Source organism: Aquila chrysaetos, chromosome 6 (genome assembly GCF_900496995.4).
Source record: "Aquila chrysaetos chrysaetos chromosome 6, bAquChr1.4, whole genome shotgun sequence".
NCBI lineage: Eukaryota > Metazoa > Chordata > Aves > Accipitriformes > Accipitridae > Aquila > Aquila chrysaetos.
The window spans coordinates 52,165,119-52,182,167 of record NC_044009.1 but is presented as its reverse complement, the minus strand read 5'-3'; the positions used below and the strand labels follow the sequence as shown (position 1 = coordinate 52,182,167).

Below are 17,049 nucleotides of genomic sequence, written 5' to 3'. Positions count from 1 at the left end.
ACTCCTGTATAGGGGGTTTAATGAGAATTTTAAAGACAATCTTAAAAGCTGAAACATCTCCTCCATCTGAACAGCCTTGCTCAAACCACCATGAAGTGCCCCAAAACATGCTGGCTGTGTTCTCCAGCCCCAAAGTAACTGGAAGGATAACCCCCGGGAGGAGGAGGAGGAGGAGCTGCTGCTCAGTCTCTGGGGCTGTTCCACGCTTGGTCGAGATGGCCAGGTTGGAGCAAGTTAGCATCAGTTGTAGAAGTAGTTTCTGTCATCTGAACAACTGTTCCACCAGGAGCGGTTTGACAGAAGTGCTTGTTTGAAACAGACCACTGGAAAGCCATCAGAGATTCATTATTAATTAACTACTTGCTGTGTTTTGTTTGTTGGTTTAACATTGGCAATGAGCTTGTTGCACGGGGCTAGAGATGAAGCTGCTGTGCCTTGGAAGATCTCGTAGACTGAGGACTCAATCCTGAAAAACACTTTAAGAGACCTAAACTTTAACCATGAGATTCTTTTCTTGATCATCAGCGGGACTATGCTTCCTCTATATGTAGATACATAAGCTTTTGCAAAACAGGAGGTTATATGGACAGGAGCAAAGAATGCATAGAGGGCATAGGAAAAGTAGTAAATTGGGAATAAGACTTAAAATAACTTTAGGGAATCTTTGATGAAATTTGTAAGAATTTGTGAATATGGGGAGAATAACACCTTTGGCTTTGCTTCAGATGTCTGTTGGACACTTCCCAAGTGATTAGTGGTAACTTTGCAGAGCTAAAATAAGCCTTTGGAAGGAATAGTAGATGAAGCAAATGGAAAGGACAAATAGGAAGTGTTTGTGAACACGGAGATGTTCGATCAGATTGCACTGAAGATGAGATTTTAAATAATTGTTTTAATAAGGATAGGAAGTTAATTATTTCCCTGTAACTCTTTTTTATTATTTGTTTACTTTTTTATCATGTAGGGCTATTGTCTAGTGTTACACTTGCCCACTGCAAGTTGTGACGTTCTGGAAACGAGAAACATTCAGTGCTTAAGCACACGAGATGGGAAGTCAAGAGACGTACGCATGAAGGGCTGGCTTTGCAGTTTCCTCACTGTGTGACTGACTCTTGTTAGTCCGTTAGCTTCTCTGGACGTGGTTTCTTCACCTGTGGAATGAGGTTTGCCCGTCTCGTTGGCAACTGTGAGGTACAGCATGTGTGTGTGGCTCATACTCCACAGAAACAAGCGGTTATTTGAAATGAGAGGTGGAACCAGAAGCTGCAGTATTACAGCCCCAGTAGGACCCGTTTTAGAAATTTGTTTCTTAATTTAGTTGTAAATAAGGCCCAAACTTACGTTCTTTTAATTCTTAGTGTTTAGGACTTGGTTAGCTTGTTTCCAGACCTTGGCGCGGGTGTGCGTTTCCCCTCAGAAACGAACCGCTGTTCTCTGGAATCTTGAAGAAGTGAGGCTGTGGGAAAGAAAGAAAGAGAGAAATGCCCCCTTTATTTGCCTCCTCCTGGGGCAACCTGACAAGAAGTGGCCCCGGCGGCTGCAGGCAGCCGCTGTCGTTCGTTCGTTCGTTCGTCAGGGCTGCCGCCGGGCGCCGTGAGGCGGTTGCCGAGGCGGCGGCGGGGGGGGGGGGGGGGGGGGGGGGGGGGGGTGGGGGGGCGGCGGCGCTCGGCTGCTCCCCGCTCGGCGGCGGTAGCGTCGCGTCGCAGCCAATGGCGGCGCGGCTGTAGCGCGTCGCAGCCAATGGCGGCGCGGCGGTAGCGCGTCGCAGCCAATGGGGCGCGGCGGCGCGGGGAGCGGGCCGCGGCGGGCGGGAAGGCGGGAGGTGGGGGGGTGGGAGAGCCTGCGGGGCGGCGCGGCGCCGGCAGGGGCACCTGCGGCGGTGGCGGCGGTGGGCGCGGGAGGCGGCGCCGGGCGGCTGGGGCGTCCGCAGCGCTGAGAGGGCAGGCTCGGCCCCGCCGCCTCACAGGCCTCCGCCGCCGTTCGGTTCCCCCCCCCCCCCTTCCCTCTCCCCCTTCCCCTCCCCCGCGGCGCCTCGCAGCGCCCGTTCGGCACCGAGAGAGGCGCCCGGCGTCAGCGGACCTCCATGTACGACAATTTGTACCTGCATGGATTTGAAGACTCGGAGGCGGTAAGTGCCACCCGAACTGCTCCTCCGTTGCATAATTTAGTGGTGGTGGGGGACGGACGCAGCAGTATTTCGGGGTCCCGGCAGAGCTTGCCGTCGGTCAGCCGCGCTTGTGCTCCGGCAGCCGGGGGCAGGCGGCGCCGGCTCCTGCTCCGCTTACGTTCAGCGGCGTAGCAGGGAGAGCTGCTCATGACACAACGTTCGGTGCGTGTTTGGCAAAACAGCAGCAGAAGTTGCTCGGCTGCCATCCGTATCGCACGTTTATCCTGGCCAGCCGGCCAGCCTTGGGCTCCTTTGGTGTGGATTAACAAAGCAGCGGTGCAGGTGCCGTTGGTGGCCGAGGCATCATCGGGGTGACGGTGTCTGTATTGCCCAAAAGAAGCCGGGACAGGCTGGCGTTGGTCCTTGGGAAACGATGTCCCCACCGCCTCCCCCCTTAGTCTCTGCAACAGCCTTGCTGGGAAGCCGGTGGCATCCCTCACAAGATGGTTCTCTTGCAACGCGGAGGCCCCCCGTTACCGTGGTTTGAGCTCGAAGCCCAAAATAAGAAACGTTAGCGGCGGTCGTCCGAGTGGCGTTTCTTTCCAGCTGGAGCTGCGCGGGCGCCCTGTGGGGCGGAATTACTCGGGGCAAGGGAAACTGCTGGGATTGCGATGAACATGCTGTTCCATATTAAACAGGGATCTGTTACATAAGGCGTTGTGGCCAGCTTGTAAAATATACAGATTATAACATAAAATAGAGTGTACGTCAGTGCAGACGTATGTATCGTATGATGTGGTATCCCCAGGAGAATGGACAAGATCCTGTATCGCTTCAGATGAGGCTTTTTTCCTTGCCTGACAATGAGGTCGTGTCGGTCTAGGACTGGGACGTGTAATCTGTCTACGTGTTGCCTCACATACTAGCAACTTGTTTTAGCATCCGTTTATTTCAGAGGGAGAGGAACCACAACTGTGCAGAATTGAAATTAAATAATGTCGTGTACTGTGTTGAGAGGAAACCCTGTGTATTTGAATCCTTCAAAACTATGTATTTGAATTCTTTCAAAACTGTGCTGCTTTGGGTCAATTTAGAAATTCCTGCCTTTTTAGCATGCATATGTTAATTTGTGTTTTGTGTTTTCTCTCACTGCTGCTTACAAGCTGCCATGCCAAGTGCATATGAGCATGTCGGTTTCTTTAGGGATGCGTTTTAGGATCCAACTGGATGTTTCTGTAAACCAAGCATTTGTAAGGCAAAGCGTGAATTCTTGGGAACTGTTCTCAATCCTGAATCTGTCTTGTGCTGGTATAATGTCTTTCAGCAAAGTATAAATACACTTTTAAGAAGACAACTTGAAAGTATAGTAGCGTGGCTAAGAAGGCTAGCTTTCTGGATAGTGGTTGCTGTAGAAGAAATGTTCTATCTATAAAAGCCAGATTTTAAAGGTCACTAGAGAATGCAGATAAATATTTAGCAGGATTCAAGGGTGCTTCTGAGATACTTAACTCCATGCATTTCAGTAAAGCCCCACTGATTTCTTCCAAGAACATTATTTGGGAAAAGCGGTTTAAGCAGTTTTAATGGCAGCAGAAGACCAGAGATCTACCTGTTACACAAACATCTGTGTTAGGATTTGTACTGTAAGAATCACATTCGTAACAGAAGAGGGGAACTAGGTCTTTAGCTGTCCACTTTGAAGGACTGGGATGAGGAAGTAATTTCCAGGTTCCTTATTAGTTCGTGATAATGCTGTTTACAGCTTTTGTCATTTTACAGTCTCTCAGTTCTTCAGAATGTTTTTGATAGACTTAACTCCTGGAATCATGGGAATATGTGAGAATCTCAGCTTTCATTAACAACAAAAAAAACCCAACCCCAAAACCAAACCACCAAACCCGAACAGCAATCTAGATCTTATAGTCATATGGAAAAGCTTGGGGCCATAAGCCCAAAGGCTCAGAAACAAAGTAGATAAAATTCCCCCAAGTGTTTGCTTGCTTTATGCTCCTGAACCACATTATACCTTATTATTATTTTGGCTTCTGACTCATGAATTGAGAATGCCTGCTGAGACAATATTCTGGCAAACAGGTAGCGTGATGGGTCATGTGAGTATTACTTTCAAGCCAAAGACAGCCAACGTAATAGAATTAATATAGTGAAAAACAAATCAAGGGTAGAATACTGGTTCCCTGCGGTTAAGAGAAAATAACTGTGAGCGTGCAAAGATTAAAGAAAAGGCCCCTGTATTGTTCTGGGTTTTAGGACTTGGAAGGCTTAGCCCAGATGTTGTGCAGCTAGTGAACTGAAGGAGCTACGAGCTTGTATACTCTATGTGCCTTTCACTCTGCACACAGAGATGTGATCGAGGACTTGTGCTACTTGCAATGCTTCTAGCATAAAATAAATCATATCAAGATGAGTCATTCTAGTACAGTAACGTCTTCCTAAAGTAGGCATTTGCCCTTATAAAACCCATAGAGCCTAATATTCATGGCAAGAAATAAGAGCTAACAAATCATTGGTATTTTTTACCCCAGTTTTCATTATTTTGCACGTGGACCATGTTCACTCCTCATTTTCTCTGAAGGAAATCCCAGTACATGTCTGAAGCAGCAGAAAGCTCTTGGAACCTGGTAAACTAGCAGTGTTCACTCAGAAGGTCTGTTTCAACCTCCAGCTTGGAAGGCAGCCGCTCCGGAGTGAGCCTAACCAGTGCGGCTGCTGAGCGTGCTTTAGGCACTCTCCCCGGCAGGACTTCTGCGGAGATGCGGTGGGAGCTACAGCTGTGCCTAGCTCTAATGACAGGGCCAGAATGAAAATCCGCTCACCCTCCTTTCTTGGGGTTTGTCCCTGCAATGTAAAGACACTGGCTAGTGGGTTGGGTTTATCACGGTGAAACTGTTCCTTATCGATGAAAGCAGAGAGAAGAGCAGCGGTTGTGATCAAGGGTTAACCTTTGTCGATCTTCACTGGACTGAAATAGATGTGTGTTGCTGAGTGCTTCTGAACTGCTTCAAGCTAACTTAGTGGTATTACAGTTAGAAATCAGCTGAATGGCACAGTGACTTTCAATTTCCGTGATGAGTTTTTTCAGTAATAAAACTGTACCCATTGTAAGTCCTGTGTGTACATATCAAATTTTAATTTGCATTGGAGGCAAAGGTGAAAGATCACTGTATGGCACCTATACAGAGTAAACAAGCTCACTTTTGGAAGGGTACTATAAAATCAAAACATTTAAAGATAGGGAAGCTGAGGTATTTACTGAATTTATACCTAATCTCTTCTGGTCGATAATACACAGATTAACTGATCAGAGAACACTCTAGGAGAAGTGTGCAGGTGCAATTTTTCTGTTAAAACCAGGAACAAACATGACATTTTTTAACAGTGAACAGATTTGTAATTGAAGCTGCTATTATAGTGTGTTTGTGTGTGCGCATACATATAAAATATATGCAAAAGTACGTATTTATGTACATGTAAAGAAATGAGTTGAGTCTGCGCAAGGGTGTTACAATCCATTACCAGCTGTGATGATTAATGTGAAGTAGATGATGCACTAGCTAGTGTGAGGCTTTTTGGAGGAGGAAAATGACACTGTTGAAGCTGAAAAAAACCACCGGTGATTGTAGACAAGAAGTAGTTGCCACGTTGAAGAAAAGAGTTGCAGAGACATGGAAGCAAACAACTTTTGCAGGCACAAGTGCCCTTGTAATGAACGCAGAAAGTGCAGGCTTTCAGGTGATGGAAGGTGCATGACCATAGAGAGAAACGTCTTCCCGATGAAGATTTTTGTCTTGTTTGTTGCCCTGCCCTGTGATTTTGTGGTTTTGGGGGGCTTTTTTTAGTGCTTTGGGTAGTTCTAAACAGGGTCACCCTTTTGGGAATGAAAGCTTGTTTGCCTTGTACGGAAGTGTCTCTTACATTCTTGATAACAAGAGAATAGGATATAAAAACCCATTAGCGCAGGGGGCTTAAGGCAGTGAGGTCCATTGGGTAAGCAAATAATACTGTTTTACCTTCACAATTGTGAACTATTAGGTGTGTGTCTGTTTATGGCAGGGAGAGATCTGAATGCTGTTTGATATGTCAGTCCAGAATTTCCCAGTGCTCTTTGCTTTCAGTAAAGACTCCCATCTTTTTCAGAAACAAGCTTCAATGAAACCTTCCCATAAGAAATTGCATTTTCTGTAAAATTACATTTTCCATTAAAACAGCATTTCATTGAAAAATTCTCTCCAGGAGTTAGTAACAAGTACCCTCTAACGCAGAGTCATTCCCAGCCCCAGCAAATGATCGGGAATGACACCCGCTGCAAGCAAATATTGCCCTTCTTGCACCTGCAGAGCTATCAGACCGGTCCCTTTTAGATTGTTTGTTTATATTTACACCTCCAAAGCGCTCATTTGAGAGCAACACCTGAGCATGTGAAATGGCTTTCCTCACTTCTCACAAGGTGTAAGTTTTAACGCTTGTCAACATGTGAGAGGCTTTATCTTGTGTACTTGACTCGGTTATCAGGGCTGTTGGAAATAGCTGCCTTTGGATAGGTGCTTAGAAGTTCAGCTTGGTTTTGCGTCAGGCAAAAGAGCAGAGAGAGAGCAAGGGGTGGCCTGGCATGGGATTAGCGAGGTCTGGTGTGGTCAGGGCCGGGGAGCCGGCTTGGGCGAGAAGCCCTGTCGCCTGGCTGTGGTGGTGCCTGCGTGGCAGCGAGGGTGCTGCGCGGCTCCGTGGGAGCCGGTGACAGCCTGTGGCACTCGCTCTGCGTGCCTTTCTGCTTAACAATGCCAGTGTTTCCCGTTCAGGTCATCTCCTTCCTCCTTGTGTTCACGTCATTTAAGATGGTGTTTAATTTATGCCTTGTGTCTTCCACCTGTCTTTTTGGTGGGAAGTTCATATTTAAATATTGATTGGATTTCTGTGGTACCTCTCTGATCTCTGAAGGAGGAGGAAAGGTGGTCTCTTCTTGCCTTATACATCTCTGTTGTAGTAGGTCTTTTTGTTAACTGCTTTTATCTATTCGCTTTTTCTCCAGCGTGGTCTCCTAAGCCGTGTATGCACCTTCTTTTCTTGACTTTTCTTAGCCTTTTGGCCTGCATCTAACCCTGCTCTGGTTTCCCTCAGGCTCTTATCCCTGCATCCACAGCCTGCCTCCTACTGCTGATGCTAGAGGGCATCCAGATGCTCAGTACACCAGCGAAGCAGGACTTTATCTTTACTGGTTTGTAAGCCAGGATGGTGTACTTCCATCGAAGGTACTATGCAAGTTCAAACTCTGACACCAAGAATTAGATAAACAGTTTTGGTGGGATTCATGCCCAGATCCACAAAAGCATTTTAGATTCTGAAAGTCCTTTGGTGTCTATGGGAACTAAACACCGTTGAGACTGACCCTGGTAGCTAATGTTCAGAGTTTGCCATAAAAAGGGCAGTGAGAAGGACTGTCCATGCAGAAGCCTGCCTAGACTCTGTAGCAGTTTCTACAGCCCTGGCACATCAGGGCTGTAGCAGGGAGTTGGGAAATTGTGGCTGGCGGTGCACTATATAGCATGTCGTTACAGCATATAGTATTATCATACTGGCAATATGTGTGGTGGTAGGTATGAATTTCATCCGCAGTGTTAATGGCTTTAGGTCATACATTAGGGTAGAAGGCTCTGCTCGGGGTCCTTTGTATTTTTAACTAGTGGCACAAATTTTGGTATTACCACAAATTGATGACATCGTGTGTATGCTACAGGAGCCAGAAAGGAGACTGCTGTGATGCAGGGCAATAGCACTGGGCATTCATTCCACTGTTCTAAAGTTTGATGTGACATCTGTGTAAAAACCATGCTGATCTGTAGGTTTGTCTCCAGTTATTGCATGTAATTCTTGTGAGCGTATTGCTGAGAAATTTTAGGAAAGAGGTGACGGGAATAGTAGAAAAACATGTTTCATGCATTGTGCAAACGGTCAGTGTCAGTACCTCTCTTACCTCTGCAGGAGAAGGAAAGGTGGTCTTTGCTTGCTCTATACATCTTCTCAGTTGTCGTAGGTTGAGAATAAGAAATAAACAAAATGTGTATTTAGAAGTGTTTTTCATCCTGTCTTTGGTGATTATTCTACAAAACTCTTCCAGTTAGCGTAATTTTAAAGACTTGTGCTTTGCATTCCGTTTACTTGTAACCTGTTCTGCAGCATTGCTTGCGATAAGTGTAGATCCGTGCAGAAGTTGCAGCCCAAAACATCAGTCTGCTATTTAGACAGCAAATACATTTAAAGTGGCAGCTGGTGTATTCTGGTTTCTTAATCCTCCCAAAGGAGAGGTGCCACACGGGCTGTCCTGGGAAGTGGTGGTGCCTGTAGAGCACGTACATGGGGGCTGCAGTCGTAGGCATTCACTTGTACTCTCTTCTGAAATTCATTCTCTGTGCCTGCAGAGTTTGTCATCTCTTTCCGCTATCCCAGAGCCAGTTACTGTAGTGAGTTTTGTAATACCCAATTCATTTTATAGAACATCTTTGTACAATGGGCAGCTGAGACCAAGCAGAAGGCTTCATACAGCTGTCAAATAAAACCTGGGACTTTAAATGGGCTTAGAAGAGTTTCAGTGGTTATTGGGTACATCGTTTCCACAGGTCCCTTCTGAAATTTTCAAGCTGAAGATTGAAAGTTGGTAGTCTAGATCTGATTGTCATTTTATATGGCTTGATGGATTTTGCAGGCAGAGATGAAGGCTGCTAGTGCGAGTCGATGCTTTTCTTTTTTTTTTTTTTTTCTTTTTTTTTTCCAGCATGCTTGCCAGCAGGATTCTCTGGTGGTGGAGAGCCTGGTGATACACACCCTCTTTACAGTGCACAGAGGAGTTTTCATACTTGCAAAACCTTTGCTTGGTTTATAGGTAAAATTAATTATAGGGCGAGACTGCACAGGGAATGTGCTGAGTACCCAGCCGTACAGACTGTCTGTAAGATGTTCAGCTTTCCTCGTGGTTGGTGACATGAAGGGAAATGAGCTGAACACTGCTGAAGCTGTCCTTCTTTGGGAGGTCTACTTTTATAAAACAGTGGGTAGGTGGTCTCGTAAGACCCACCGTTGTGGGTCTGATCATCAGTAGGAGGCAATTGGATTTCCTTTCTGTTACTCCTCAGAGATACCATGGATGCGTATGCAAACTGAGAGAACAGCGTTTGCAGTGCTGTTCATTTGTTGATGACACTCGGCTTCTCTTCAACCATAGCTGTTCTTTGTTTCTCCATTTGAATTAGTTAAGTTTTCTAATGTTTAATCCAAAAAGGATGAGTAATGTCAGGACCCAGTCATTCCAGGATCATTTGCCTAACTGCTACCAGTTATCTACTTGCTGTTTGTTTATGTAGGATTTTTAAAGTGTGCACTAAAGTATGTCTTGACTGGGAACATAGCCGATAATTTCTGATAAAAAGAGATTATCTTCTGCCCATTAAGTCCTCTGAATTCTCATTGAGATTTGGCTTTTACATGGTCAAAGCATTTGTGTGTTTTTGACAGTTTCAAATCTGTTTTCATTTCCATTAGTTCTTAATAGATTGCCTCAATTAATGAATCATCATCTGCCTAACATTTTTCTTTTGTATAAAGGACTGTCTGACAGGGGTTGGAAATTTAGCTTGTTTTCTGTTTTGGGGTTTGCTTGGGTGTGTTTGCTTAGATTTTTCCTACTAAAATTTCCAAAGTCCTAGTACTACTACAACATTAGCTATTCTTACCATGTGTAATGTTCTGTGCCCACATGAAAATGGTTTTCTATCTGACTCAGATCTTCTGTTTGTTAAATGTAATGTTGTGATATGATAGTATGGTAGTAAAATAAAACTTTCAGTAAGAATCATAAATAATTTTTATAAATTACTGCCTGCTGTTTCCATAGAGGTACTTTTTTTTTCAGCAAAAATACACTAAAATGCAAAAATAAGCTTCAAGTCATCTAAACAAAAGAAACGTAATGAGGAATAGCTGACAGTGTGTGTTTTCAATTTCAACTGCAAGTAAGAGCTCAACTGATTGGGATAGTGTGTGTTTAGTAATATTGTTTGTTCATGTGAAGGACTAAGGTGTGTAATTAACTATGGCTTTACTCCTGCTTTTGGATTCCTTCTGGTGAACTCTGGTGAATGACCATGGAGTACAGCTGAAATGACAAGGGCTTCTCACAAATGTGCTGATCCTGGATTGCAGATTGTTTTAAAAATTTCCTAATGCTTAAGAAAACGCTGCTGCTAGGAAGCATAAATGGCTCTCCCTGGGCTCAAGGGCATCTGAGGGAGGAATGTGGCTCTTGGTGCTGAAGGAACATATCATAGGGATAATAAATAACAAGGGGAGAAGCTTAACCTAGGATTTGTTGATGTCATGGCTTGCTTCCCTATCTCCCTAAAACACGTTCTGCTTGTGAGATACTGAGCTGTTAGATGTTTTTCCATTGAGTATGCATTTACAGAGATAGTAGAGCCTGGTTTTAAAAATCAGCAACTTACACAAATGCAGATTACTTTACAAACAGGACAAGCCTGGCAACTGTTCATGGTCATTTGGAATCCAGTAGTTAATTTCAAAATGTCATTTAGCTGGCTGAATGCTGAGTTCTCTGTAGGGATCGCAGGTGGTGTCAAGATTTGCTTGCAAACTTCCGTCAGATCCTGATTTGTATTTTTCCACAGTGCTTTGTTGCTGATTTCCATGCCAACAGTGAACTGTTTTCAGTTCTTAAGTGTCTCATTTTGCCATGTCCCTTCCTTCTTTCCATGTCTTCAACGTGTACTTACATTCAGGTGCAATATGTTTGTGCTTCTGCATGGAGCACAGCGAGGAGGTTAACAGACTGTTAACAGGCACAGTCTTGGTCTTGGTCCAGGTAGTTTCCCTCTTTCAGAAGAGGTCCATCGCTAGTAGGTATCTTGGTTCTCTTCACTCATGACATCTTTCAGGTCATGGACCTGCACATGCCAAATGAATTTAGCTGCTTGCCAGTCACTCCTGATGTAACATCGTCTGTGTATGCAACTGTTTGGGACCGTGGCTTAGAGGGAGCTTTTCATTGTTTGTTTCATAAACCAAAGAAAAGAAAGATTGGACTGCAGCTCCCTTGCCCCATTATAGCGTACTGGCTCGTGCTGGAACACTGGTTGTGCCCATCTTTCTCTGTGTTACTGGGCATCAGAAGGGATTTCTTTGGAAAAAGGCATGAGAGAGCAGCTCTTGAAAAATGAGATGTGGACAGATGGGTGCGTTAGAGCAGAGTGCCTCCAGGCACAGGTAGGCAGTGTACTTAAGCATGTGCTGAATAACTTCGGGGCCTCCTTTTCATCGCTCCTGCATCTTTCATTACCTTCCCTTCCTCTAAGGTTCTGTCTTTCCTTAACTTGGCTGAGTTCCTAACATACTCACTTTGAACAGATGATGGGTTTGTGTCTATATATACACATACATATGTGTATATACGTACATATGTATATATGGGGGGTTGAGCTCAGGAGGTCCCTTCCAACCTCAGCTATTCTGTTACTCTATGAAAATTGAAGGAGGACTTTGAGAGCAGTAAGAGAGGCAAGAGGGGGGGTTCTGTCCAACTGCAAGTTCTGATGACTCTGTCTCGTGCCTACCTATCTATCTTTGTCTGCCCCAGGGCACTGATCAGGTAAACTTGATTTGTGATTTGAAGGATTACCTGTATGTCCAGAGTCAGCCAAGCTTTTCCACCCAGCACAGAGAGCTGGAGGAAGCCAGCAGTGCCTGATTTTGTGCATGCACAGTGCAGGATGTAAATCTGCATTTTCTGTTTCTCTCTAAAGCTAGCCTTGTCAGAAGGGGTTTTAAGTGTTTTGAGGAAAGGGCTTGGAAGGAGCAATGGTGGGCTATGAGGTCTACTCTGCTCCTCAGGGCTGTGAAGATTTTACTTTTCACAAGGGCATAGAAAACCAAGAAGACCCTGCGGGAGGGGGACAAGGGGCTGCTCTTTTGTTTTGGTTTTTTTTCCCTAAAAAGTCAGGCAGCACAAAGGCTATATAAGTTACAGAGATGGAGCTATTTGTTTGCACTGTTTCACCAGCATGGGGAATGCAGCCTGGCAGTGATTTGATTTATTACAGCAACATGGAAGAAATCATGAGGAAAAAATACTCCCTATCATCTTGCTGAGTACTGAAGTGGTGAAGTGCCTGTTTTGAACAAGCTGCTAACACTTCGTATAAAACTTCACGAGCCTTTCTATTTTGAGAGAATTCTGCTTATACCAAATACATTTTCTCTGTGAGTCTTCTCTTGTTTTTTTTCCGTGCTGGGACATTTCCCTGCAAATTGACTCTCTTGCTGCTCAGCTCACTTGCGCTTTCTGCTTCTTCCTGTGGGCTGTTTGTCCTTGGTACAACGGCATCACAGATAGTGATTACATTATCATAAATGTCATGTTTTCTTTGAAAATGTGTTGCTGTAGGTGCTGTACTAGGTGCTTTTGGTGTGTATGAGGCGGGAGGATTTTTTTTTTTTTTTTAATACCTGTGTCCGTTATGGCCATAAACAAGCCCTTTGCAGCTCTCTCCCCCTTGGGAAGAGCTACAGGGTTAGGTGGCCAAGGCATCCTCCCCATTCCCCCTTCCTGCTCACCTTCCGGTACAACCTGAAGATCTCTGGCCTATTAGTTCAAACAAAACTTTTTCAGAACTTTCCAGAACATTTTAATCCTTTAATCTCTTATTATAAGAACCCTGTGAATAAAATCATGTTTCTAATGGTTACCTCCCCTCTTCTGCTTCTTTACAAACTTCTCCTTTCCATGCGGGATTTCTTGACTATTTTTAAGCCACATTCCTTCTGTGATTGGTGTATCACCTGAAGAATGTATTTCTCTCTTGCCTGGGAAAATGATGTATTCTGACAAATCATCAGTTAATCTCTGCTAAGAATCTCTGCTAGGTCATGAGATACCATGATAAAATTTTATTTTTCAGAACAATTAGTGGTGATCTCATCAGGTGCTGACAAAACAAGCTGCAGCATCATTTTTGGGCAGAGAAGTTTCAGTTATGACCAATGCAGAGAAAACCTCACCAAGCAAAAAGATCCAGTGGCAGCTAGTTCTGCCTTTGTCAGCAAAAGCTGCTTCTGTGTGAAACCTAGCAGCAGCCCCTGGCACCCAGGGCTCTGTCCTAAATGGCATGATGAAAGCTCAAGAATAAACCTGCTGCACTCCAGGAATGACAGATACCACAGAAATATGTCTCCAAGTGACACCAAGCTAGGAAAAGAAGTACCCGTTATTCAGCAGGCTGTGATGGTACTTATCCTGCCTCCACCAAGGCAGTCCTTGCTGGTGACTCAAGCTAGATTCATGAAAGGTTTGTTCAGTGTGGGAATGCAACTAAGCTACCAGCATGAGCATGATCTGCAGCATCAAGTGTGACTTAAACACTGGTGCTGCACCTAGAAGAAATCATCCTGTTTCCAGCTACCTCCTGGTGTACGCCCTCCCTGCTGATGAGCAAAAAACTGCATCTGCTGCTGTGTATGGACTCCACTTACCTGGCTGAGGTGTCAGCTGCTCTGTCGAGTCTGGCGCTGGGACCAATGTATGGAGGGTCAGACCCTCTCCTATGGTATTCCAGTTCAGCCTTTGAGAACTGGGACACTGGTCTTCACACATGCAGAGAAAAGTTTCGACCCCTGGGAAAAAGACCTCTCCATCACTCCTTTCATGTCAGAATACCAAAATGAGCCAGATCTGGAGGACATGCAAGTTCCCTTACTACTGAGGATCTCTTCTTTGCCCTGCTGAATGGCACCCACACTGTCACTGTATGACTGTACAGTATTTCAGGATTTCCAGGCAAAGACTGCCAAGACCCAGAGGTGGGACATGACATGTTCCTGATGGGTCCAGGCCGCCCCGCCAGCCAGGACTACCTTCTGGGCTAGTGAAAGACTTTGACCTAGCCAGAAGCAAGCAAGTGGCAAGCACTAGCTGCTGTAGGTCAATGCCAAAAGGAGAGTAAGTGAGCAGAAGCCCAGTGTGTGGTAGTCTCTTTACCCTCCAGATGTCTTGACTGACTTTGTTCATCTTAGATTTTTTTTCTTGCAAAGTTCCTATCACCACTTTGTTTCCTCATAACAGAGCATGAGGAGACAGGGCATTTGATCTGGCCCTGCAAGAAAGCTGCTTAGTAGAGATACCTGATGTCATTTTACATGTGTACTTACTGGCATATCTGGGCCGACAGCAGGCTCTCGCCTCACAGGATGTCTTGCTCTTTAAGCAAAATAACCTTACTGATATGTAGTTGTAATAAAGTGTACTTACTGAAGTGTCTGTTTAAAAAAGAAGTGGGCAAAATTATTTTGACATATATTTGTTTTCAAAGTTTCTGACGAGATACGACAAGTAGCTTGATCACCAGTGTAGTGCTTATTCTAGTTAAAATGTTCTCAAGATGTTTTTGCACACCATAAACAGGAATATTGAAACTTTGCACTTTTATTGATCTCATATTAGAAAATGAACAGGATATTGACAGATGGAAAAAGAGATAAATGGATTATGTTTTGCCTCCCTACATTTTTACAGGCTAGTTTCAGTTGTCTGGTTTTTTTTACTTACTCTCTTAAGGAGTAGAGTGGTAGGAAGTGTTTTAGTACGTTGTTGAGTAGCTATTGTGTTACACCCTAGAATGGATTCATTTCAGGAATGCATTAAGTAATCTTTGTCTTTAATAGATTAGGTCTACTATATGTAAACATACAGTATGAGTGGGAGTGTAAGAGAGGAAAAGAGTCACAGACTGGAATATTTCCTGATATACATTTAAAATTCATGAGTGGTGGTGTATACGTAGAAGTTGTTTTGCTGAATTGAATTAAGTTGACTTAGGCTTTGAAACTGCCATTGAATGTCATTTCTAGTGCTGATGCTGCAACTAGTTACAACTATGCTGAAGATGTTTTATCTATTATAATATTTAAGAACCTTGTTAAATTCTTAGCTCCATTACTCTGTTCTTAATATTTCATGTATGAATGTTTCCTTTTTGTTGGTTTGGAATCAAATTTACACCTTTCCATTTCATTGTAAAACCTTTCCATCTTATTTTTAAAAGAGAGGTGTTCCATACTACCCTCCTAGCTCATTCGGTTACTGTATAGGCTTATGTTGTGCAGGAGTTCGTACACAGGTTTTTGAATGATGTAGCCCCCCTCCTCCCCAGCCCTTGAGAAAGCTGTTTCCCTGTAACTTTGGTCTCTCTCTGTCCAAACACTTCCTTGATGTGTTTGGTTTTTCTTGTTCTTTCTGAGCCTCTCATTTTCCAATATTGTTTTTTGAGAAAGGGAAGTTGTGGCTGGTGCTAAATGTACTCTGCAGATAAAACTGCACCAGCATGGGAGAAGTGTTCACTTGACAACTTCAAAGTTAGGTATATTTCAGTGTACTTCATGTGTAAAGCACTATGCTTCGTGAAAGAGGCGTTATGCCTCCCAGTGACTGGACTATAATACATTTGGAAGATAGAAAAAAAGAAAAGAGTTTGCATACTACTGAAAAAAACACTTGCAGTATGAGGGCTTTTCTGAATATGTTGTTACTAGTTGACAGTGGTCCAGAGAAAGATTACTATATCAAATATTTCCTTGTGTGTACAGGTCCAGGTTCAAAATACTCAGGTTGATCCTTAGCCATTGGTTTTATACGTAAGACCGTAACATCTTGGGTCTTTGACTACATCAGGCCAAGTGTGTCCCCAGTGTTGACCAAGTTTAAAGTTATAGTCGTGATATCTAAGGGATGATTGTGACAGTCATTTTAATACGTCATATGCTCAGTACTAAAGTCTCTTTCTAAGATGCTTGGATGTAACACACAAAAACATACTTCCATGGACTTCTTGTTGTCCGCAGGAGGAAGCTTCTGTTTGTAAGATTTCTTATCAGGTTCTCTGTATGCAAGTGATACCCGCTAAGTGGGAAAATATATTCAAAGGAATGTAACTTTGCACAGGTATTTTGTGTCTTCCTTCATAAGAAAGAATTTAATTTATAAAAGATATGTGAGATCTATTTGGCATCAGAATTGAATATTTTACATTCCTCAACAACAACAAAAAATTAATAAAGCTAGGCTACATTTCTTCTGGATGGTCTGATCTCTTACAGATAAAGAAATCCTAGTCTGTATCCTCAGAATAACAACAATGATGATGTAAATAAATAAAAACACTGCAGTATTGTTTTGCTGGAAACTGATCTGTGAAGAGGTATGTCTGAAGTCATTACAGCCTGCTTTTCAGGCTGATTTTGCTGAACATTTTCAAACCTATCTGGCCTAAATAGAAATGACATATACCCATTAACTCTGAAATTTGGGGCCAGAACTGAACTGAGGGATAAAACCAAAATGAGAGCCTAGGTTTCAGTGGAGCTAGACTAATGTATTTCAGGGAAGTGCAGCCCAAAAGTCCTGATTCCTGCTCATTTCTTCCAGCCATTAAATAATTCCTCCCTTTGGTTGTATTGCCTCTTAACCCAACTGCAGTTGCTGCATTACTTACAAAAAAAAGCTACTTCCCAGCAACTGGAAGATTAACCAGATTTCCCCCATCAAACTGTTTCACGAAGGAAATCAGCAAAGTGGTTTCCCAAGTGCATGTCTGCCTGGCTGGCTACATGCTGCAGTCTCCGGAGATCCTAGAGGCGTTTGGGGTTTTTTTTGCGTTCATTTTCTTCTGCTCCTTTCTCCTAGTGCAAGTCCCTCTCTGCCCTTGCTCTGAATTGCAACGGTGCTGCTGACACAGAGCCTGACTGCGAGAGGCTCTGCCGGAGAGGAGCTACGCCTGCCAGGAGGAACAAGCCAGATCCTGCTTTTCTCCGGTTTTCTGTCTTTCAGCAGCTGCTGTTACCATTCCTCCTGTCAGATCGGAGGGAGTTGGCCA

At 44.0% G+C, this 17,049-nt stretch overlaps 1 protein-coding gene across 7 annotated transcripts in view; it reads left to right on the top strand.

The window, feature by feature from the left end:
• Positions 1 to 17,049, top strand: part of CACNB4 (calcium voltage-gated channel auxiliary subunit beta 4) — a 111,838-nt gene that overhangs the window by 40,129 nt on the left and 54,660 nt on the right. The window contains exon 1 of one of the 7 annotated variants that reach the window (XM_030018089.2): positions 1,839 to 2,128. The exons of the other annotated variants lie outside the window; for them this stretch is intronic. Within the exon in view, the coding sequence (XP_029873949.1) occupies positions 2,084 to 2,128 (45 nt within the window). The 5' untranslated portion in view covers positions 1,839 to 2,083. Of the gene's footprint in view, positions 1 to 1,838; positions 2,129 to 17,049 lie in introns of those variants that run through there. 7 annotated transcript variants of the gene reach the window in all.